Source organism: Haliaeetus albicilla, chromosome 26 (assembly GCF_947461875.1).
Source record: "Haliaeetus albicilla chromosome 26, bHalAlb1.1, whole genome shotgun sequence".
Taxonomy (NCBI): domain Eukaryota; kingdom Metazoa; phylum Chordata; class Aves; order Accipitriformes; family Accipitridae; genus Haliaeetus; species Haliaeetus albicilla.
The window spans coordinates 22654636-22680011 of record NC_091508.1 but is presented as its reverse complement, the minus strand read 5'-3'; the positions used below and the strand labels follow the sequence as shown (position 1 = coordinate 22680011).

Genomic DNA, 25376 nt, shown 5'->3' with positions numbered 1-25376 from the left:
ACAGTGGGCAACGGAGCTCAAACACTTGCAAACCACATCTGGAGGACGGAAACCAGTGGAGTATGAGGACAGACACAAGGACGTGACAGCACACGCCACAGCCTCGTGTCACTGGGCCAAGCTCTGTAGCACAACCTAAATGATACTAAGAGGATTGTTTGCCTTTATATTGCCTTGTGTGTTCTTCTTAGATAGTGCAGTGATGTTCGGCGTTTCTGTCTTGCTATCACCACCTCGAAAACTTCACAGAAAGCCTCCCACAAGACACGTCAGTATAAGGGAGACACTTATTTTTAAAACATTTAACTCAGCAATTTCCACACAAGACTGAAAAGGGCACATTTCTAAGGCAGACTGCAACCCCAAATACACCTGCTTTATTTCAGTTACACCTTTAACATTTTAAGTCTTTAAATTTCAGCTCTGAAAGAAATAAAAACTTCAAACTAGAGCAAATTTAAGCCCTGAAATGCCCTCAAGTAATCCTCAAATAGGGTTTTCTTTCACAAAGCATCTGCACCCATGAACCCAGCATTTTTCTGCTTGATGTTTGTAACTTCCATCAGCACCAGTGACTTACCATGTTAGTGATTTAACACAGGTTATTTAAGAATACTTAGCATTTTACATTTGCTTTGTATATTTTGGACGTAAAAAACCCCTCCACTGGAGTAATTTCATTATCAAAGGTGCTATATGGCAGCCACAGCACTACATGAAACAAAAGGAAACAGATGAAAAGCAGCATCACCAAATCCGGGAAATTTTGAACCTGAAAGACCATCTGCATTTGTTATCCCGACAGAAACCTGCTTTGATCAGTCACACACCGGCTTTTGTAAAGTAATTTAAAGAATAAGCCGTGATCAGCGTGCACGTTCCCCCAGCAGCGCCCGCCGGACTGCCTCCATCCGTCCTTCGGTCCTTGCGCACTCCAGCCCTCCCAGAGCTCAAAACTGCAGAGCAAAGCAGCAGATGAAAGCAGGGTGTGCCAAAGGCTCAGCAGCGCAATTAGCACTCTCCTAAACAAACGAGCTTCAACAGAGCTGTAATTAAGCAGGCCTGTAATTAAGTATATGCCCTTTATCATAACGATCATGCTTAAAAATGGCATGATGCATGGAAGTGTGTTATTAATGCTGCACTCCCAAAGCGCAGGAGCGTGCACAGGAGCTGGCGTGTCAGGCCTGTCACTAGGCTGCTGGTAAAATACATTAAAGGGAGAAATCGGAAAACAACACGCTCATTCAACAGCTCTTTTCACAGCCAGGCACTAGAAGTCATGAGGATTTAAATACCCACCAATTCAGGAAACTTTACGGAAATAAAGCACGAGGCTGTCACAGCCAGCCGCCTCCCCCAGCGCTGGGAGGGCGGCAGCCTTCGCCCCATGGCTCGGCTGGGCTCTGGGAGCTGTTTGGGCACATAAGGGGCTGCAGGCAGACGGTGGAGACCCCCTGAGACACGTGGGGAGCGTCTGCTCGTCCCTCGTCTCTGCTTCCAGGCTGAACGATGGCTCCGGACAAAGCAAACGCTTCGGAGGAAGGACACTGCCGCGTCCCCCACCTTGCCCTCAGAGGTGCTGCCCGCAGTCCCACAGCACTGGCCACAGGAAAAGAGAGATTCAAAGCTACTGCTGCCAAAGAAGGCTTTTTTCACATTGACGAGGACTTCAAGGGTGAGGCACCCAACTTCCTTTTAGGAATGTAAATCCAAATCCAAGAAGATTAACAAATGCAGCGGCACTTTGCTCCAGCACAACAATGAACCATCTCACGTTAATGTTAGCTTTTGTATCTTGTGGACAAGACCGTGTCACACAAAGTGTAGAGCATGCTTCGCACGGGTGCCATGCACCACGCTGCTTTGAACAAAACCCCAGCTGCAGCACTGCATTTTTGCAGTGATTTTACCGGGGAGGCTCAGCGCTGCACTGCACCCCCCTGCCCACCGCACAGCCCCTTGCCGCGACAAGGCTGAGCGCTCTCCTGAGGCCAGGCTGCAGCACCGGTCCCTGCCGGCACTCTGCAGGGCACTACTGGCAGGTAGCCCTGACTCCATCACCGCTGGTTTGGCAGCGTGTGTGCGTGCCCAGCCCCGGCAGATGCCTCTCCTGGCACAGGGCCCACCTCTCTGTGTTTCCCAGGTGGAGCATGGCCATGCAGCACGAGCAGCGATGCTGCTGTGATGAGGCTGCACACGTGCAAGCTTACACTCAGAGCTTGTGTGGGTTGAGCCCTTAAAAGCATTCCCCCACCGCACACCAGCTCACCGAGACTCACAGAAGAGGGAAAGAGGTAACTGCAGGAGGCGATCTCCAAGGCCAGGCATCTTCAGCAACAGGCAGGAGGAAAGAGCTCCCATCACTGCACCACAGTCTGCTGAGGTGGCCAGCACTGGGGTCTGGGCACGGGTGCCATCACTTCCACTGTGCACCGCAAGACAGTACGCAACTGCTGTTTACAGCAGCCAGTTAATTTCATAATAAAATTAAATGAAATCAGAACTGTAGGAGGCTTTTAATTCCATGTCCCTTGTTCTGATGTTGTGCTGTAAATAAACATCAGCAGCAGACTCTATGATTCTTCCTTTTTTCCTTTTTTTTTAATCCCCTGTTGCTTTTGAAGCATTCCTGGCAGTCTCTGATGAGCAGAGCACTGTGCTGAGATTCTACCCAGTGTTACCATTTCCATGGGCAGTGTCAAGACTTGCCAGCCAAGCTTTGGCCTAGAGCTGCAGTTCTAGTTTTAGTCTGGCCAAGAGCTATTCAACACTCCTTGATGTCAATTTGCACCATGTTCGAGACCAACAGACGGTAACATAAAGGGATAAAAGGAATTGGTGCTGGTGAATGATAAAGTACAGCTCTTTCCAAAGGCAACATATACTGATTCAGAACAAAATAGGTGGGCAAGGTCCCATTTTTACAGCATTACCACCAGTAGCATTACTCATACCAGCACTTGACTAAGCTCACGCGTTGACCCACGTAGGTTTTAACATCTTTAAAAGGTTGTGACTTTAAAATATTTTTAAAGACCTATAAAACGTTTGCACCTTGTACGTTTCACTGAAAGCCTCCTTGCACAGGTAGGCAAAGCTGCTCTTGCCCTGCACTGCTCTGAGAGGGGCCAGCAGCAGGGCCAGCAGGACCACCACCTCCACCGGCGCCTCCCGAGGCAGCCGCAGCCCTCCGGTGGTCGCGGCTCCTGGACCCACGCGAGGAATCACCACTCACCCGCCGGGAGGACACCCACAGCGCCGGGGCCCAGCTGAATCCAGGAGGCAGCAGGTTCTCCCCGTGCAACTACACCCACAGCATCTGCAACAGGTTAGGGAGGTGCCTGCGCTTTTCTCCCTCAAAATGGAACAAAATAAAAAGGGATTTCAGAAAGAAAAATGTTTTCAATGGCTGTTTGCTGTCTCCCAGGAGCAGCTCCTCCCTGAGGGTCACATCCAATTAGCTCAGTCACTGCAACTAGATAAAAGAGTTGAAAGGAGCCAGCGGCCAGAACTGCGCTCCTAAAACCAAGCCCCGAAGGATGGCGTCCCCATGAATCCCCGATGGCAGCTGGGAGGAGGCCGGACCCCTCCAGTGAGGGGCACCTGAAAGGGGACCGGAGCCATCCCTTTCATCAGTGCAGGACCACTGAAAAGCAAGACCAAGTTTTAACCAATGGCTACTCCTTCATTATAAATCACTAAGACTTATTCTCAGCCTTTAAAGGGCAGGCCACAAAACAATACAACTTGTTAGCTTGCTTAGAAATTCTCTCTTTAATCTGAAAAAGTACTGTCACCCTCCTCTAAGCACACGATAGATGCTGCCTTCCATGCTGCAGACTCCAGCTAAATCTCAGTTGTCAAATTAGTAATTCATCTTTCTTGAATAACTATATTTTTAGCAAAGCTACCAGATTTAAATAATCAGACCTGCCAATGCTACCCTAATTTAAACATGCTGACGAACTTTCACAGGCAGCATCAGCTAACATAATGAGTTTCTGGATGACAAAGAACTTCAGACCATAGTTCTCTACACTACCCAGTGTAATAAGCACTTGTTCTTTTCTACAATGCGCACATAAAAGAGGAATCTAAATAATAATTGCTGTAATTATCTTGAAAAATATGTAGTGATTAATGGTGATTATGAAAATCTGTATAATTGTTCATTGAAATCTCCAATGATCAGATGCTTTCTTGAAACAGCCGTTAATGAAGAACTTAGGAACACAAAAAGCATCAAAACTCAAGCCAAGCTCCTGACCGTTTGAAGCATGTGAGGATGCGATTGCACACATGCCTGGCTCAGCTTTCACCCCTCCCATGAACCCTCTGCAAGAGGTTCTAAGATGTCCATGATGTGATGCATATGTCATTGTGGTTCAAAGCACGAAGTTCAACCTGTTATTTATGCAAATAATTAATTACTCTTGTATCCAACTAGCAGTTTGTCATGACACATTAATGACTTGATAGACTTCTATGAACTAGTGAACACAGGACAGCAGAGCGCTTTTATCGTCATTTAATTTAAAAACGATCCTGTGTGAAATTATCTAGTCGTGAGTGATGGAAGCATAAAGAACAGACTCAGCAAAGCTTCTTTTGGATCATTGCTTTATTAATGGTAACGTCAGGGAAATGAAAAATGCTAACATTGTCATATTTAGCTCCTGGGTATAGATGAATAGCTGCCTCAGTGCTTGGCGGGTTCAGTTTGCACACTGCAGTGAGCGCTAATTCTTCACACCACTATTGTGGGGATACACAGCCACGGAAGAGTTTATATACCTCAAGTCCCAAGGAAATAACAGCTGTTTCTGCATTTAAATTCTCACCATAAGCTTTTATAGCTTTGGATTTCTTTATTGCTATTTTTGCACGGCCTTTTACACTTGAATTTTCAACTGCTGATATTAAAAATATTTAAATAAATAAATACCTTCCAAAACATTTTCCTGCATGACTTTGAAAACGAAGCATTGCTAATCCAAACCAACAAAAAAACCCCAATACTGAATGTACTATTGCCACCTTTAAAATTTAAATGATCTTAGATTTTAGAAACAGCTTTCTATAATACTACAAGAGCATTCAGATTTTCCCCAGACCTGAAACGCTAGCAGAGTGTTTATGTTTTACCAAGATGAATATCTCATAAACCAGCCTACAGCAATACCATAAAACCAGCAAAGCTCACCTGTTTAGAGAAAACTTAATTTTCAGCTAAATGACACCAGAGGAACTTGGAAGTGGGTAAGAACCAGGGGACTGGCAGAGAGCGCGGGCACGGCAGCACTCGGACTGGGCGGTTCCATGCACCCGTCACGGGAAGCCACGGTTAGACTGGAGGGACACAGGAGCCCCTGTCCTGTGTGGGCACCAAGGGTGCCCACCAGAAGAGCTTGCTGACCCCCCAGCACACAGCCCAGCCTTGTGCGGGCGGGAGGGCACCCCAGCTCAAGGGAGGGCCCTTCGAACACCACTTCCACATAAGCGAGAAAGCGCAGCCCACGTGCAGTCCTGTCCCCCAGGCCGAGGGGGACATCTCTTACCGTCAGAAGCGGTGCCCTGTGTGGGGTGAGGCTGTGCTTCAGTCATGGAGTGACCCCACAGCTCATGGAGATGGGGAACACCCACTCTCTGCAATCGTGACTGTTAACTCAGGGTCCCGGCACTAGGCTGACGGCTCTCTAAGGAACAGGACAGGGACTTCCCAAGCCCTTGTGGGGCATGCAGGCTGCTGGGTCCAACGCTTGCCCACCCAGCGGGGCTGCTCCTGCCAGCGGCACAGCCCTTCCCAGCCAGCTGGCACACCAGGACTCGCGCTGCTACCGGGGCTGGCTGACCAGCCGTGGGGAGCTGGTGGGAGAGCGCCATGCTGGCCAGGGCAGGCTGGTCAGGCGGCGACCAGGACATCACCCCCTTAATACCTCCTCCCAGCCCCTGCCTGCCTGCCACAGCCACCCTGACATGCCAGGCACTCAGCACATACACACACAGCTCTGGCTCCTGCTCGCCCCTGCTTCCCACCGAGCGTCCCGGCGCGAGCTCTGCACACCTGAGCCTTTACACCCATGTGTGGAGAGAGCACAGGACACCTGCATGAATCCAGGCACGTTACGTGATCTCAGTACAGGGGAAAGTCATTCAGAAGTATGGAAAAAATGTTTTACAACAGTCTGCAACGCATCAAGAGAAGGATGCAAGCTTTTCAAAATAAACCACACTCCCCATAATGTACAGCTAAGCCTCCTACTTCTGTATTTCTGTACATAGTAATTTAAATAGCAGTCTGAATAGTAAACATGTGTGTGTGCTCTCTGTGCTACCGTGCACCGAGTCCCAGATGGAACACCACCACTCTGCATTTCCAAATCACTAATGATAGCAAAACCTCAGGGGGAAAACAAAAGCAAACTCTCCCGCGAGCTCCTGCCAAGCCGGCTGCAATTGGGAATGCTGCAACCGCCCCAGGCTGCACTCCTCAGCTGCAGACACCGCCCTCAAAATGCACACACTTCTTCATTTAATAAAGTACCCAAATATTAAGACATTGACCCCGATTCCCCTGGCTCCTCTCCAGTCCCTTTCCAGCCTACCCAGAGCAGCCCCACAGTAAGGGACCCCTCAGACGAGGGGCAGGGGAACGCAGAGCTGCCCACAGCCCAGCAGACCGCCACGAGGTGACAAACCAGCCGCAGCCCGGCGGCGTCTCCGAGACATATTGCAGTATACGTTGTCGCTCAGGCTCGCCATCTGTGCTGTTCCCACAGAGGCCACTGTCGCCGGCTGTGCCGAGGGGATCAGCGGGTTGTCAGCCCTCTGCGGCCCCTCGTTAGTCGAACGTGCTGACGAGAGGAGACCAGAGCAGCCGGGATGGTCCCGCACTCCGCTTGAGAGAGCGGTGCTGCGGGCTCTGCCCGCACGCCCGGCCCTGGAGGTGGCTCCAGCAGCCCCCGACCGGCCCGTGGGCAGGGGCGCAGGGCTCAGCCCACCACCTCTCCCTTGTTCAGCTCCACCGGACCAAGGCACGAGCCCAAGCTCATGGGACAGCCCCAAAGCGCTGCACCCAGCTCTGGGGGCAGCTGCCCTGCTGGTCCTGTGGCTCCCGGGGCGAGCAGAAGCTCGCAGCAGGGAGCTGTCATGGGGGAGCAAGGCAGCAGTAGCGTGGCCTGGCTGGGAACGCCTGGCCCTGTGTCCAGGCCTGGGCTGGGCAGCAGGACGGCGGCAGCACTGAACCACACGATGCTCGGTGCGGCAAGCGGGAGAGCAGGGGCCTCCCGGGCCATGGAAGGAAACCTCCACAATGGGGGAAAGGTTTACAGCTTTCCTGTTCGTCTTGAAACGACTTTGATTAAAAAACCAGACCTGGACTAAATTTTCATTTTTGCTAATTTGATTGTCAGCCTTGATTTTCTCTGTTTCCTGCATAGCTCACGACACGGCACAATTAGTTCTTTACTGCTAGATCAAGCCACGAAAACACTTGAGAAAATACTCCTGGTTTTGATTATTTTCTTTTTTAAATAAAGTGAAGGTTAAGTACTGCATGGTGATGGCTAAGTAGTACCTCAGCGCTGCGGCTGTATCAGCACCAGAGAACATGGAGAGACTTCAAACAAGCTCTTCAAATTGCAAGTGTTTAGGAGCTCTTGATTTTATTATTTTTTAATAAAATGTCCCCTTTGAAGTCTCCGCACCACACTAAACTTCAAAGATCACACCTAAGCATGTGCTGCTTCCAAGCAACAACCCTTAATTAATTAGACCAGAGCAGATACAAAACAGGGCACTCGTGCAGGGCTGCGGCAGAGCCGGGGCAGGTCCCGCTCGAGGACAGGGAGGCGAAGCGGAGGCACTCCTCCAGCCTCCGCACACGGGCCGCCACGCTGAAGAGAAACACAGACGCTTTTCAATTACTTTCAGCTCTAGCTGTAATGATAGACAGACTCCTTGGAAGTCATTAAACATGTAATGTCTGTCTGCCGCAGAGAGGCAGGGAGGCGCAGGCAGGCAGGACTCGGGCTGGAGCAAGCAGTTGCAAAAAGCATCTCAGGAAGCACCCACAATAGCTGCAGTGTTCCCCGGCCGGCGGCTGTAAATTTCTCCCTCTTGATGAGAGAAACATCCTGTTGGGTAACGGCTGCTTCCTTCCAGCACCGGTATTTTTTGCACTTCAGTCATTTCAGTACTGCAGGTTAGGAGCAGGGTATATGAAAGAAATACACTGCATTTTGTTACAATATCGGGCGCTGGAAGCCTTGGTTTTCCTTTGCTGAGATACCTACGGAGGTGTGATTTTGTACAACAGGGGCAGGGAGGTTGTCACTGCGAGGGTACTGAGCTCCCTGACTCAAAAATCTATCTGGATGGGGGCCAGGTCACCAGGCCATGGCAGACACTCACACTTGCAACATCAGCTGCGATCCTGCCTGGCAGCAGCACTGCACAATCTCCAGCTGTGCACTGAGCAACCAACATCATTTCCACAGGGGTCCCTGGGGAGCTAAGGGTGCACAGGACCCTCTCTTAACATCTTTTGTTTTAAAGGACTTCAGGTTTCTTTAAACACCCAGGCAGCTTTTTGCTTCCAGTAAAAGCAGGGGAAAGAAGACAGATCAGCTGTCCTTAAAGCACCATGCTCTCCATACCGTGGGCACCCCTAGACATGAACGGAATGCAGAAACTCATCACAAGCACGGCTACAAGGGACACGCGACTCCCATCTCCTGCCTGGGAGCTCACTGATGCAACAGAACGCGTGCTCCCACCATCCAGTGATGTAATACTTCTCTAGCCAGAAGAGCCTTGACAAGGACTGCGCTGAGGTCTTCAGTGCAGGGGAGGACGGCAGTAGGGCAAGGGCGATGGCCGTGCTGCACGAGATGCTGCAAGAGATACCGCCCAGCCGCAGAAGGCTGTACCTAGCACTGAGGTTTGGGGAGCCAAAAAGACGGGGGGGCAGTCTCCTCGTCCTCCCAACAGCCGGACCACGGAGCCACAGCCCCGCAGAGCCAAAAGCTCTTCTGTAGGAGGAGATCCACCGTGCCGCTGCACTGCAACTCAGGACCCAGATCTCCTAATGTAATTTAATTTTTAAGTGCTTAGAGTCATTAGTGGAGCCACATATTTCTATCAGGTAAATTTCATTTGCATATGCAAATTATATCTAAATACACCGCACCATTAATATGATCACTAATTACATAATAATAGTCACCAATCTCCACACAGATCAAACTTACAGTTTTGTAGCTATTAAGGAAATTGTGCTTTGTAATTAAGATAATCCTCATTTCCAGATGCTAATTAACTATATAATAATTAGCTTCTTTAGCTAATGCAAATTAAGTATTTTCATCCTTATTGGTAAAAGAGTTGCTTATCACTTAAAAAAGAGACAACCTAGAAATAATCCCTCCTCCCCCATAAAGGTGAAAAGGTAACTCCATTTTTATCAGTCTCATTTGTGAATGCAAATTAGCCCTGATTAATCAAGCCACAGATAAATGCGCCCGTCTCGTAGCACGGCCGGCCACCTGGAGCTTCTCTCCTGCCCTTGGAGAACAAGGACCACTCGTGGCCCACGGGAACCCCCGGCCAGGCGCAGCTCCTCTCCCGTCGGTGCTGGTCGTGTCCCGCAGCGCTCGGCCGAAGGCTCCCCTGCCCCGAGCGCAGCGGGGCGGAGGAGCAGCCGGCCCTGCTCCTGGCCCGGCACTGGCTGCTCCCAGCCAGGCAGAGGAGCGCCCGAAAGCTGCCGCGTGGAGCCGCGCCAGCACGCGGCTCACGCCACGGAGCTTCCTGAGCTGCCGAGGAGCGGTGGCGGGCGCGAGGGGCAGGCTGGCGGTGACTAACGAGGCCTACCTGCCGAGGAGCCGCCGCCGCCAGCCAGCCGGGCCGCCTTGGTGGGACTCGGCCTCGGCTGCAGCGCATTCATCATCTGCTAAACCAATCCACCCGCTCCGCACCACCATTTGTCATTAATTATGCTAATCAGCAAACCATTACTCTCCGATGACACCACAGCACTTATTAGCTAGTTATGGCTTTTCAAAAGCACAGCTTATTGTGTATGCAAGTGCCGCGCATACATTAGCCTACAGGGAAGAAGTGTCCAATTATGAAAAGAAGAAATTTGCTATTATCTCCTTCTAACAAACCAATTTAGTAATTATAAAAGTCTCTGAACTCAGAAGGATTTTTTAAGAAGAGCTGAGTGATGAAACTGGAGAATTTTGCTTGCAATAACTTTCCGAGTTGGAACTAAAGTGACAATAGGGGAATGAACAGTTTTTATTACCATAATTACAATTCCTGCATCTTAACTTCAGATGATCAAAAAGCAGAATTTATCTAAAAGCGTGACTGTATGCGGCTCTTTCCTTAAAGTATCCGATTCATTTATTTTAGTAGATATACAACCAAATTTGTGTAACATTACAGGTATTTATGCCGGTCTGGCCTATTCTCAAGCTGCAGTTCCTTACCATATAGGCGCTTATGTGAGCAACAGGAACCCCTGCTAAGCCCCTGCACACCCAGGAGACGACGTACCGTGAGCAGGTCTGAACGACCTTGCCTGGGCCCAGGTAGCGTGTGTTAGAGGAACGCACGAGGAGCGTTGCAGCAGCAGCAGAGCAGGGATGCAGCCCGATGCTTACGGAGCTAAACGGATTGCAGAGGGTGTCTGAAGACTCAGTTGAAAAACGGCCTTGTTGGAGCATCCAATTCATTTACAATTCCTAAGTTGTTTTGCTCACTGCGAGAGGAATACCACTAGTTTTAGAAGCTTAATATGTGTTAAGAGCTCGTTAATATCATCAGAGTAAATGGGCCTATTAAAACATCTTTAAGCAATATCTGAACATAAATCTCCCTAAACTATATTTAATGACTGTACTTAAGATACATTATATGCAAGTCTTAATGAGACATTAGATAGCATTTTGAAGATTAAAATTAGAGAATCCATATAAAGTCTGTCCACTTAATGTAGCCTTAAGCTACACTGATGAAAAACATTACTACCAAATTATTACTTCATTAGAACAAATATTTTCTAATCATTTCTGATTTATGCCATTAGTTGTCTCCATATATATTATTTGTGTATATATATATATATATATATATATAAAAAAGAGTATACACAAAACAATTTTCTAGTTCCACAGGAGACGGGAGAAATCTTGAGCTTTCTAATGGCTGAGTTAATTACTTGTCTTTTTTCTATTGAGTTAAAAATAAGCACTCTTTACAAAAGCCCATTTACTGTCTCCCCCCTTTTCTAATTTAATTGGAGATTTTAATTCCATTAACCACAAGGTCATTTTTTTAAACATTTGCTCTTTTGCTTTGCAAAGATTAGTAAGATGTCTTGGACTCAGCCCCTGACTGTCCCTTCAGCCCCTCCATGGAGGTCTAAGCGTGGTGGCAGCAGAGACCCCAGGACGAAGCCCGGCCGAGAGACAGGCAGGACCTCGCACCGCGAGGCTGCCCACTCCTTCTTGGCGAAGGCGCCGCACCGCCGGGGCTGGCCCCAGGGAGGAGAATCCAGCAAACTCACGCAAGCCTGCGGCAGCGCTGCCCAAGCAGAGCACCTCATGCCTACCCGTGGCATGGCACGACAAGGGATACGACACAACGCCAAAATTAACAGGGGCCCGACATCACTCCCAGACAAACCTGCGGCAGCGCATGAATGCCCATCGTGGCGTCCCACCGGCGAGGCCGAGAGCAGCTGCTGGAACAGGAGCCCCCGCCCATGGCAAGCCGGGCGCCTGCCACCGGGACGCGGCACGGCTGGGACAGAGAGGCAGCAGGACGCCTCCTCCAACAACTGAGCCACCACCAAAACGAACCGCAATAACCTTATTAGCAAGAGGGCTTTATATATGGTTTATTTTGTATAAACAGCTTTTCATTAGATAAATGAAGCCCAACAACCTTTATAAATGTTTTCAATTATGAAATTATGCCATTGAGATATCTGGATGATGATAATCAGGGAAAACACCAGTGACACCTCCTGATAGGAGTCACAGCGTGCTGCCTGGATGACTGCTCCTCCCAATAAAATACAGCCTAGCCACACCAGTCATTTAAAAAAACCCCTTCTTTATTAGATGAAATCTGTAGCAACAAGACTATTTTCATTTGTTCTGCCCAAGCCTTCTATCCAAAAGAGAGAACGTCTCATTGTAACAATTTTGCATTTTTAACTGTGCAAATTAAGCATTCTTCATAAATAACAGCCTGGTTTTCTGCACTAGAACTCCTTTTTATTAGCAGCACAGTAACGAACAATGAGCAATGTGTTCTATTATTCTTTGTCAAATCACAGAATGCTACATTAGAATAACTCTGCTGGTCAATGTAATATAGTAGATTAAATTCAACTTCTGTGCAAAAACCACTGTAAAACAGCATGATAAGAAGGCTATAAAAAATTTAATTTTACTCCAAACTCCATCAGAAAAAAAAAATGGTGTGAAAAGTAATTTTGCATAATCAGTACACGCCATCTGGAACAATTAACCGATTTCTATAGAACTATGAGGATCAGTCATATCTGCTTATTAAAGATCAGAAATTATACAAGTAATAAATCCTTGAAAAAACTAAGCGTACTCCCGCCTGTCAACGCTATTTTAACTTCAAATACTGAAGAACGCCTGATAAGGCTGAAAAGAAGAGATTAATATATGCAAATTACATCCAGCATTTAAAATCCCCAACAACTGTCTCCGGTTTTCTGTCCCTTATTGCTGCCTTTATGTTTTATTCATACACCAACTCACCTGTCACTTCATAAGCTATAATATTATGGGGGTATTATTAAACAGCATAAAGCCATGCTTTAATTGGAAAGCTTCATTGCATTTTCCAATTATTTGGAGTAAATTAAAAGCAGATGCACATAGTTTAATAAGGAGTCTAATATCAGTTCCGGGAAATCAAAATTCATTGTCATTACTATGCCGTGATAGTTTTGCAAACTGTACTCAATTTCAGAGGTTTTGAAAAGAAAATCTGTCTATGCAATCTGTTAATTGTCATTCGGTTAATAACTGTTTAAATATCTCACACCATAGAGCGGCTTCCTATTTAAAAAAAAATTAAACTATGGTACTCAGAAAAGCAAAACAAATACAGCACAGCCCGCCTCAGAGGTTGTGCTCCACTAGCAACCGGTGCAAGTCCCACCAGCTCATCCTCCTCCAGCAGCCACGTTCCCACGATGACTGCTGCTGGGTGTGCGGAGCAAGGGCAGAGCAGCACCCCTGCCCTGGCAGGGCTCCACATCGTCGGCGGGGTCCCCCTGGCATCACCCTCCCTCTCGACGCAGCCCCGCTCCAGCCGCCGCTCGCGTTCAGATGTGCCCTGCACGCCCTGCCGGCTCGGAGCCGCTGGCGTCAACGCCTTCGCCACCGCCCACACCGCTGGGATGGGGAACGTCCCTGCCGGTACACCTGCTCATACATAATTCAAGGCTTCGGGGGCAGCAGCCAGATAATCCTCTCAACAGAGATCAACAAGCAGCTTCCTTGGAAGGTGATGTGTGATCTGAGAAAAACGGGTGAAGTCTGTAGGTCTGGTACATTACAGCAGGAGAAGGCAAGGCTTCCCACGCCAGCCTGCAGCTTCCTGGGACAGCCGAGGCTAACGCAAGAGAAAGAGCAGCACCACAGCCAGAGCTGTCACGCTCTTGTACAAGTACGCAGAACAGAGACGATGAAGATAAAAATAATGCCACTTCGGACGACAGCAGGTTAATCAGAAAATCACATGTCTGAAAAATTATACAGGCAGGAAAACTCGTGGCTTCATCTTTCACTGTTTGGGCCAAGCCTGCCTGAGCACAGCACTGATAACGCAGGGCGGTACACTGCAGCAGCAAGCACGCAAAGAATCCGTATACCACGGATGAGCTAATTTAATAAGAAATACACTTTTTTGAATCTCATTAAATACAGTATTAAGTAACACTTACATTTCCCTTTCTGAAATACGCAGCTGCAGCATGTTACATGAGACTTCAGCCTCCCTGAACTGCTGGATATTAATAGAGCCTTTTATATTTTGAAGATTATCCAGGTCTCAGTCCAAAGACTGCAAATTGCAACAGGGCAAAGAACAGGCTGACTTTAATCTCAGCCTCAGTAAAGAGGTTTCAATGCAGAATAAAGCTGGTGTCACAACTTGTCTGGTTTTTGGCCCATCCTGATTAAAATTCAGTGTCACAAAAAATAAATTTAGTTCCGCTTCTATTCTTAAGAAGTGCAAAGAATGTACACGTGGGAACCAGGATCGACAGTAAAATGTAGCACAGGGCCTCCCCCTTCAGAGAGCAGGTTGTACTAAACCACTTGAACATAGGAGTGTATCTCAAAACCACCAGAAACTATGCTGGAAGATGAAGATAAAGGCAATTCTTGTGCAGTGATCCAAAAAATAGCATCTTCCTTTTTTTCAAAATTACCTGTTTTAATAAAGCAGACACACTGTGCCAAGCGAACCATTTAATTATCTGCAAAAATGATGAAGCAAAACAATAGTTTGCAAAAATAAATGACTAACCTCTGATTAAAACGTCTGTCCTCATTACATACAGATAAAAGATAGAGTATCTTTTAGAAGAAAATGTACATTGAAGAGAAGTAAGTGGCAGCTGTGGCATAGATAACCTGACATTTTGCAACAAGAAAGAAGTTGACATATGGGCACTGAAATGTAACGAAATCTTTAATTTTTCTTCCATTTCTTAATCTAGAAAGACCTCTGAAAGAGACTTCTTTTGTCATTTAAAAAAAAAAAAAAAAGAAAAAAAAAGAAAAAAACCCGGGGGTACATGCAACAAGGCATTCCTGAGTCCATCACTGAGCAGTGGAAAAACAAAGCTGCCAGCACCCAACCCAGCCAGCCTGGCCCCTGCAGCGGTCGCTGCCGCAGGGCTCCAGCCAGCCTCCACGGCCTCGCGCTGGCGTTTCGGAGCAAAACTCACAGCCACGCTGAATAAATCAACTGAGCTCCAGAAAGGAAGGAGGAATCTGGAAGCAAACTGCTGCCACAAGAGAAGTGTGTGAAATAAATGCTTCCAACAAACCTACCCAGACAAATTACAACTCCCCCCTGCCAAGATCTGCGTGATCCAATACAGAAAAGCAACTTGGTTTCCTTTTCAGGAATCCACCAGCTTTGATGTTTTTCCAGATCATTAACATCAGTTTCCACTCTCTCTGCTGCCTCCAGAGATCTGGATTATAAACCAGCATGGAATGAACACCAAATCTCACTCTATTTCCTACAGGAGCACCCCCCTCCTCCCAGAGCCGCGCTGTGGATGGACCCCGGCTCGCCTTGTCCTTGCTGCCCCAGCCAGGCTCCCTGGGACCTGGCCCCGGGGGACTCTCCCACTACTTCAGAACGACCTCGTGCTGGGAAAGTTTGCCTGGGTGACCTAGCAGATCAAACTCTGGCTGGAACCTACGCTTGCAAATGTTTCCCTCTACAACTGCAGCCCGACTGTCCCACTCCAGGACAGCAACTGCTTCGACTGCTTTCCTGCCCCAAGTCACTACCTATGGCACACGAGATACCACCGCAAAACCACCCTGCTACCTGATCAGATCACAAAGTTTGTTCTGACCTTTCTATTAAGTGTCTTAAAGAGGTGAATAAATATAAATATTCATTTATTGTATTTAAATATGTAAAATACAACAATAAACAAACCTTTAAGTAAATATTTACATCTTTAAGGTAAGTATTAAGGTAATAAATATTGGTGCACGATTCCAAAATAAACAAATTAGAGATGTGGAGAAAGCGCCACCTGAAGAGCTGCCCACAAAAACATCCTTCTTTATGGTGAGTTGGCAAACACACACCAGCCAACACCAAGTTGGCAGCTGGCCATGTTTCCCTCCCTTGGTGCTCGCTCAGTCCAGTTTCTCTGGGAAAAATACTTCACACAAGTAACCGTGTTGATAATGTATTTAAACACAACCACAAAATAGTACTTTTAAGATAAGAAATATATGCAAAGGCATTGCTGCATCAAATAACTGCTTTGAAAATCCGCTGCTCCTAAGCAAATGAATGGCAAACATTGCAGCCTTGTTCACAATCACAAATGTTGCTTTATCAGTAGATAAAGCCTGTGACATATTTCGGGATGTGACATCTAAGCTCCAACCCAGAGGACACAGCACTTTTCCTTTGAAAGAAAATGAAAACCTTCACTTTCAGTTCAGTATCAGCAAAACTGAAGAATGCTGGCATTTTCAGAAAACAGCAGCCATAACCATGGATAGTCTGAATGTAAAGAAAGGATTTAAGAAAACGAGAAGCGGTGTTTGAACGGCATACAGCTCCACGCAGGAGCAGCGTGCAGTGCTGCGGGCAGACAGCACCAACGCTTCAGGCACAGGCTCTGGCGACAGGCACGGGGTGACGAGCTCTGCTGTCCCGGCTCAGGGCCGGGAACTCTGGCAGGTGCAGCTGTAATACAGGCTCTGCGCAGAGCCCTGACTGCTCCTCCACAGGCACCTTCTGCAGGATCTGTAACTGAAGTGAGAACTCTTCAAATGGTATGAGATCCTTGAGCATATTGTAAAAAACTATTTGGTTAACTTTTATACAGTACAAATAACATGTGGTTCTGGATCCTGTTTTATTTCTATGGATTAACACAACTTGAGGTATCGAACTTATGGATGGCATATCAGTATGTCAAGCTAACCAACTATTTCTTTAAGTACTTGCACAAACGTTTTAATTGTTTTGGGCTGACAGCTGGCAAGTATTATTTGCAAATACTATCAACAAACATACATCAAAGTATGTTCTGCTTTTGTTCTGTTGCTTTTTCAGCACAGTTTCTGTATTTAAGTGTTCAAAAAATGAAACTCAGTCCTATCCAAGGGTAATTCTGGTCATCTTATCTCCAGTTTTCTGCTAGAACAAAATCCTTTGAGATAGGTTTATACAACTGAAGTCAGGTTTCTGGCTAGAAGATGACAGCTGTAGCAGTATCTGGAAGCTCATACACTTGTTTCATGCACAAAATTGGTACAAAGAAGCCTGAATTACTTTGTGCACACATTGTGATGGGGCTGTGCAGAAGTATCTGATAGACTCCATGCAATGCGATTTCTGCCTTGACAGTCTCAGAACAGGTCAAGAGAAGGTTCAAGTATTGACTGTTCTATATTCAAATTACATAAATTTGTATGCTACAACCGACAAACACATCTATCTGCAACATGATGCCGAAGATGGCTACAGTAAAATTTCAGGGCAAAAAACGACAACCCTGCTCAGCAACGTACAGGGTCACACACCAAAGCGAGCGATGGCTTTGCCCACCTGACTTTAGCAGAGAAAACCCACACTATGGGGAAGCACACGGTTTGGACCAGTTTGTGGGTTCCCAGAAACCACAGCTGAGACTGTAAAAATCTCATTTTGCAAACTCAGTCACTAGTTTCCAAACGCAACATCCTGCCATGTGCTCTGCAAGGTGTGTTAAACCTTTTTTCCATCCCTAATCCTTTTCCTGAGACGAGTCGGTTGAGTACGTCTCAAACTGGCAGGTTGAAGCGATTCTGAAAGTGAAATCAAAGGTTAGAGCTGGTGCGAGTGCAGGAGGCTCCGCCAGCTTCCACGGCAGAGCGCTGTCCCCCCTGCAGAGGAGGTCATGCATGGCTGGCTGTGCAACCTCTCCGCGGCTGGCCTCATCCCCAGGCAGGAGACAGCTTTCGCCTGTAATCAGAATCTGAAGGGGGCTTTCAATGGAAGATTTTGTAATTCGGAAGGTTTACGTTTCAGTGGCACTTAGCACAGCAGAAAACTTATGGGAGGCAAGATCCCCAAGAGGCATCAGCATACTGCTCTGAATATTAACTTCAGAGCGAGCTACAGTGGTATTAGAGCCCATCCAATTAGTGAGGCCTGCAAGAATATTTGCACTCCTAAATCTGTTTGTTTCTGAAAGGGTTAAAGCTTATTATTAGCATATAATTTACAGGTCCTTTCTCCCAGGGAAGAAATAATGCACAGTAAATGCCACATTCATTTTAATAATACATGTTACAGTCTGTGCCCAACATCTGCACAAAGGTAAAGCAGACAGATTTTTTTGACATGTCCCACTCTGCCATCCAAACACAGGCTTTTTGTTTCTTAAGTGACGGAAGGTTTAATCAAGAAAGCAGGCAATTCATCAATCGAAACAAGGCTGCTCACACCGCCCTGACAGCACACACATGGTTTTATACAGAAGAAACCTGGCCACCTGTCAGCAGCACCTTTTACATCAGGATATACAAATACACCAAGTGATCAATCCTCCAGCTCTTCCCATTCATTTCTTCGTTTTCTTATTATATTTTTCTTTATGCTAGATGTTGCCCTCATTCTCTGCAGGGATAGATGGCAGACAAGGCAAGCTATGGCTGTTTATACACTATCATAAAAATTTATATACCCTTAGAGTGACTTATTTGCCTTCTATTTGAGTACCATTATTATAAATAATTTTTCACTTCATTCAGGAATTTTCCCTGTATGTTATTATCTGTGGCTGACTGAGAGGGCTCCCTCTCTCCCTCACTGTCCTTGTGGCTCTGATAAGCCAAAGCAATATGCAGCCAGAAGATGCTGAAGTCTGAAATGAAGGCAGTATGTAGTCACAACAACATCTTAATTAAGCTGAAGGCCATGAAGAAAGACTACGCTGTGAAATACTGAGCAGTGTCTGTCGACAGGTCTGTCTGGAGCAAGGCATTCTTCTTCCAGCAGCTGCCCGTTCGAACATGCATATTAAACCTGTCAGCTCCTCAGCACCACGCTCCCAGCAGCACCCAGAGACCTTTTGCAGATCAACTTCGAAGTAATTCTGCCTTTTGGTCTCAGGCACATGGCACAGGGTGGGACCACGGAGTCTGCCAGGCGTGGAAGATGATGCCAGCAGTGCAAGCATGAGCACAGACAGTAGTGCTGCGCTGCAGTGACACGTGGCAGGCTCCTGCTGCGAGGTCTGGGCAATAGTTTCCTATATGCACCCTGTCAAAGACTGATCATTAGTTTACTGTGCAAAGAGGAGTCTCCTTAACTTTCTGGTCACTCAGTATTTCATTGCCAAGACTGGAAACAACAAAAGGCTGGTTAAAAACTGTAATTACTACTTTCAGGACCATTTTTTCCTTGACTCCAGCTTTGTGATAATAATTGCATTACATACCCCAAGGAGTAACATGACAGTTCCAGTAGGGATATGGCAATTTCTGCCAAAATGTATTTTGGGATACAGAGTAGGCTCGACAGCCAAAATTCATTTCACCTTTCATAAACAGGCTAAGCCCCAGTTAGAAGTGTTGTTTTCATTGACTACTGAGAAAATGTTGGGTGCCTACAGACAGAGAACCGAGACCATGCTGCGACTCTTAATTTCACCCTCCTGTACAGCCCTCCCTTCCTAAATACCCCATCCTGTCACCACCACAAGAACTCAGACTGAAGCAATACCAAAATTGCAAGATAAGAGACTGTTCATAACAGCTTTTGTTTCCCTGCACCAGCACCAGGAAACCTTCCATTTTGCTGAGAGCCAAGAGAGGGAGCCCGCAGGCTTGTCCACAAGCGCGGCCGCCCCAGCAGGACTGGAGAGGACGCCTGCACCTGCCAGAGCCCCAGGTCACCGTGTCACCGGCCACGCCAGCCGCTCACCGCCACGGCCCGCACGTCTTCCGCGTGCCCACATCTCTCCTGGCGCCGCAGGCCCCGCAGCACGCTGCAGCCAGGACCCCACCGCGGCAAACCACATCCCGGCAGAGCAATTAGGGACGATGGTGGAAGCGCGTTAATAAATTTCCCGTTGCCATGGCACTGCAGCGAGGCACTCGCATTGCAGCACAGATAAAACGGACTGGCTGCAAACTACACCGACGTAACAGGAAACTTCAGAATGGTTTCCACAGTGCATCTGGGGGCTAATCTACCTCGGCAATGTTTAAACACGCAAAGGGAATTGTCACAGCACCTCATCACAGCTGCTGAAAAGGCAGCAGTGGTCAGGAGTTATGCATGAAGATCCCTGCCAATGCACAGGATGTTTCATATGACAAGACCCTTGCTTCAGAAACGATTCACAGCTGCAATAGCCATTACAGCACATGTATGCACAACAACTTGTATAACAACGTGTCTGGAGGAGAATGTGTAGTTGGTGGGGGGGGGAGGAGAGAATTATATACTTTGACTGAAATGTGCTCATGCAAACGTGAAGGACTAATGCCATGCCCAGTTTTGCAGACCTGTTTTGTGCTTTGCCTATAATTATCTGGTATTCAGGTTCTTTACAAAATAGGTCATCTTTCCAGGTTGCACTGCAAGCAGAGGCAGTCCATGGGAAGTCCTAGAGCAGGGTCGCTCTCAGTAACATTCATGCAGACGTGCTGCCTCGCTGTTTGTGCATTTGATGCTTTCTCAGGAGAGGAAGCACAGCTTTCCATCCTCCATGTAGGACTGTTTCTCATGTGAACACAAGAACACACCTTCCCTTACGTTTCTAAATCTATTAGAGCAGGAGAGTAACAAGAAAAACGAGTACTGACAAGAATTATGCAATTGTTATATTCCATCTATTTAGGAACCTGAAGCTGCAGTTTCAGTCAGAGATTACCTTTTAAATAACCCTTTGATTATGGTACATGAATTAATGCCATGTTCCCATGTTAGAATTGTCACTCACTATTAATAGCAAGAACCTGTAAATGGCACATTTTTGCCATCTTCTCTTCCCTGATTATGCACAAGCACTACCTATTGTACAGCCCACTGAATCCACTGCTGCTTTTGCTGGGTTTCCAAACTGTCCTGAAAATCTCCTTCAGCCAGTTGAAGGGACTTTCATTAGGTTTTGACAGTCAAGTTTAAAGCCAGTATTTTTCTCCTCTTGCAAAAATGACATAACAAAAAGCAAACTGTGGCTAAGTGTGATTCTACCATGCTTATCACAATATTTGTTCAGGCGTAATATTACTCCAAAAAAAATAATTCTAAGGAAAACTCTCTTGAACGCCAGAACTACTCAGCTGAAGCACAGAATATGAGCTAGCCCCATAAGGGAAGAGGCAGGTGAAATGCACTGTTGTGCCACAGCTGCACCTAACATTTTTCTTTAGTTTGCAGAATCAAAAGTCCTGTTGCTGTGGTTCATGAATAGCTTCCAGGCCACACAGCTCTCAGCACATCCAAGAGTGACAGACTCGATGAGGTACAACTCTGTAAAGCATCCCTGCCTCTCACTCCCAGAGGCATTTCGTCCCGGGCCCCAAGAATCCAGTTACGTTCCTTTTTAGCCCACTCCTCCTTCAGGACAGCAACCACTTAAAGGCAGGACTTCCTCCAGAGGAGCAGAGCTGTCAGGGACAGCTCACAGGGACCCCAGCTTCAAACCGAACCCACTGTGTGATCCTGAAGCACAGTAACAAGTACCTGTATCCGCATGGGTGAAGGAACGGGCTTGATCCTCACCACTCTATTTAAATACACATTTTCCCTGCAGACTAGTACTAGTTAAAAATAAAAACCAGCTAAATTATTCATTGGCAAGTTTTCTCCACATTGACATCTGGAAACTATCACTAACTCTAGCATTTGTATACTAGCCTGGAATAGTGAACAGAGAAAGCTGCAGCTAGAGAGATCAAGCGTGCATGTACAAGGGCACGCTTCTTGAAAATAATGCAGAACCCCCTCATATCCTAATATCTTATTTCAAGTTTGCCCTAATACTGCAGAAAGAAATCTATGCAATGCCAGTATTCAGAATATAGAAATGGGAAAGGGTAAAGATCTCATCTTTTTTTAATGTGTATGTTGAGTACAGCAAAGAACAGCGTGTACAAAACTCATCCTTGCTAGCTAGGCAGGACAAAGCTTCCTGTGAAACGGGCAGAGATGTCGTCTCTTATGACTCACCTGTGAAGATCATGAAAAAGATGAGGAGCAAAGTTTGTGTCAGTGTTGCTTTCCATCAGAGCTCTCATCTAGCACATCTGCAGGCAGCAGCATCCCTCCCCGAGGGCCGCGATCTCCCCAGTGATCAGTAACATTTGCCGCCAGTAACACCTGATATTTGCGTGCGCCGGCTTACCTGATATGGCATACAAATTTGAGTGCTGGTGCTCCAAGTCCAGGCGAGTGCTGTGACTTTTCCCTCGAAAGCTGGCAGGGAGTGTCAGCGAGATATGCCTATAGGAAGAGAGATGGGAAACGGAGATGACGTTACTACAGAGCAGAAGATACTGCTGCTGTCAGCCTTGCTCTTGCCTGATGATTCCAGTCAGGGTAAGCAGCAAACACCAATTTTGACACTGCTTGTAAAAGCCAGAGTGGGCCCCAAATACCAGGAGGAGACCGAGGTGGCAATTCAGCCATTACAACAAGGGTGGTTCAGCTGCTTTACCTGCTCCTCAGTCCAGCTGTGAGCAAGACTGTCTATGCCCTGGCACAAGCTTCCACCACCCTGCTGAACACCGGACTCGGCCAACAACCAAAGTGCTACAGAGGCAGCCATCCACCCTCTGGCAGGACACGGTAGCTCCTCGCAAGCCAGCACCGAGGGACAGCCTGCGCGGTGGCTGGCAAGCGTGGTTCCCCCTCTGCAAATGCAAGTCTCAATATAAGGTATCAAGAGCGTGCCTGAACACCCTGCAGGACTCAACTGCGTTTCCTTCAAGGCAAAAGAGCTAACAGCAAGTGCTTTGGATTTATCCATGCCAAAAACTTCTGAGTATATTCATAAATAAGATCTTTGAAGCTCTCTTGATGACTAAGGCCTGCTCCAAACCTACCCAGAGCCTGCTGCACGCTCCCATGCTCCCTGAGGCAGGGGGTGATGCACACGCTGAGCTCCACTACACCAGCCCCTGAGAAAAGGGAAGCCAAACTTCACTCGTCACCTCTAGCCGCAGCAGTGCGTGACGCCCTCCCTCCCAACAACGCTCTGCCCAGCATTCCTGCAGCAGAGATATTTTTACAGCTTCCATTAAACCTTCCTATAAATAGGAAAAAACAGAGCTCATGGAAGTGAAGTTGAAACTATTTTCAGCGGCTCAGAGCTTATTAAAAGGAAAACCCAGCACACAGCAAGCCTGGACACAGGCTAGAAGACGAGGTGGGTGACCTTCCCAGGAACATGTGGTGTGGGAGGGCAGGATGCGACACCCAGCAAGCCCTGCTCTCGTCAAGCCCTAGGGCTGGAGAGGGGGCTGCACATGAAGCTGCCGGAGCCTGGAGCTGCTCTGCACCAGCCTCTGGCACTAAGGACGGGCCCGACAGCCCTTCGGGCAGGGCGCAAACAGCCAGCACCAGCTCCCCCTGCCCAGTGGGACACAGCCCAGGAAAGCTGCCTGGGCATGGGAGCGCTGAGGCTTGCGAGAGCACAAGCAAGGCTGCTCACCATGGTGGACACGGCTCTGCCTCTGCCGTCACGCTGCACCCCCAGTCCAGCCAGTGCAGCTGCCTGGCCAGCCACGGAGCTCCACTAAGAAGTCTGCCATGAGAAAAGACTTTTTGCTAGTAACCGTTATTGATAGCCCACAGATTTCTATGCTTTGATGAGAGATACGGGCTTTTCCCTTTTAATTCAAATCTGTATTTTTCTAATGCTGATCCCAGGTCTGTGTGAATTTTTATAAAATGTTATCATTAATCTTCTGGACTGCATTGCCATACATAATGAAGATGCTCCCTCTTGATAGAGAGCCTTAGTGTAGCATAAGGCAGAAGCAGCAGCTACCATTTCAGACAAGCAAGAGCTACTGGACACGGCAAGACCCTTGGCATCGCCCTTCTGCCAGAAAAACAAGGCGGCCTTTGTGTCCTTTCACAAACACCCTATCTGCAAGAAAGAGCCCTGTGTATTCTCCAGCAGAGCATCAAATCCACATTCTTAGCTAGCAGGTTTTATCTGTTGAGCAAATCATCTGGAAATTATCTGCCTTTAAAAACAGGACACATTTTGTGAAGAACTATGTATTTTTAGCCCTTGATGCAGCTGACGGTGAACAGCATGGATAAAATAAGAAAAAGCAAACATCAGTTTGAGTTTGCTTGTGCTTCCCAAAGCTATTTCTAACCAAAAAAAGATGGTGTGAAAATATTTTCGAATTTGGCTAACAGTTTGCCGTTTAAAACGCAATCCATATGAGACTCTCTGTGAGCAGAGGCAGGTTTGTCATGAACACACTTTAAAACAGAAGACCACTGCCTGTAGGCATTACACGCTTTTCATTTGTTTTTTAACAGCAGTATCCAAAAATACTTTCAGAGGCACCAAAACAGCTAACAGAAAGACTTTTGAATTTCTCTTGCTTGTATGGAGGGCCGCTTTCTTCACCCCAAACAAAACAGCAGGAATTATTTTGCAAGTAAACAAAGCAAACCTACTTAAAAGGCCCATTTCTGAGCAGAGTATTTTAAAAATTTCTACCAGCTTCTGCTGCAGGAGAGGCTGGACCCTCTTCCCTCTGGACAGCCCTTTTCCACAATCCACCACCAAGCCAGCCGGACCACTGCAGGCTGCAAGGGAGGTGATAAGCATCCCTTCAGCCAGAGAACTGCAGAGACAGTCCCACAGCTGGCTCATAGCGGGCACTACGTAAGCACCACGAAGGAGCTGTCAGCTCCACGAACACATGCAGCAGCCTTCCACTAAAGCTCTGAATCCTTAGTTTGCAGAAGACTTTCTGAACCAAGTCCCTAGCCGCTACCAGTGTGCCTGGCAGCTCACGCAAGCACCAGGTTTCACGAGCGCCATATGCTGAAGCGGTGCGCATGTTCCACGCGTGTAATTAAAATGAATCACTTGCCGTCCGAGGGACTCTGACCACACACGGATGAACATGGCAGCAGAAGATGACGTATACAGATCTTGCTACCTAACTCTGCAGGGTATCCTCTTTGCTCTCCATTTCAGACATATCAATGTTAAAAGACACACGGAGGTATTCTGTCATGGCAGGGGAACTACAAAGGCTACGTGCGAGGGTGCACACCTTCAGACCTGCTCTCAGTGGGCAGGCGCTCCTGCAACCGCTCGTGGGGCTCGTCGGCTGAAAGCGCCAGTTCAGCCGCTGCCCACGCTGGCCTGCCAGCACCGGGGGGGCCTGAATGTGGGCTGTAACGAGGGCGTTTGGAAATGATGGCCTGCACCCCCCCATGGCCACTTTCCATCTCTGAGGTAGGACAAACAGGCATTTCATCACTCCCACCAAGCTGCACCGTGGAGAACCACATCTCTCCAAGGACAACATTTAGCTGCAAAACCACAAGACGGAGAGCAGTAACTGCTAGAA

At 47.5% G+C, this 25376-nt stretch overlaps 1 protein-coding gene across 13 annotated transcripts in view; it reads right to left on the bottom strand.

Moving 5' to 3' along the window:
* MVB12B (multivesicular body subunit 12B) overlaps positions 1-25376 on the bottom strand; it is a 64666-nt gene that overhangs the window by 6911 nt on the left and 32379 nt on the right. For all 13 annotated transcript variants that reach the window (XM_069771443.1, XM_069771433.1, XM_069771444.1 and 10 more), the window contains one exon: positions 22172-22269. In XM_069771443.1, the coding sequence (XP_069627544.1) occupies positions 22172-22269 (98 nt within the window). The remainder of the gene's footprint in view (positions 1-22171; positions 22270-25376) is intronic.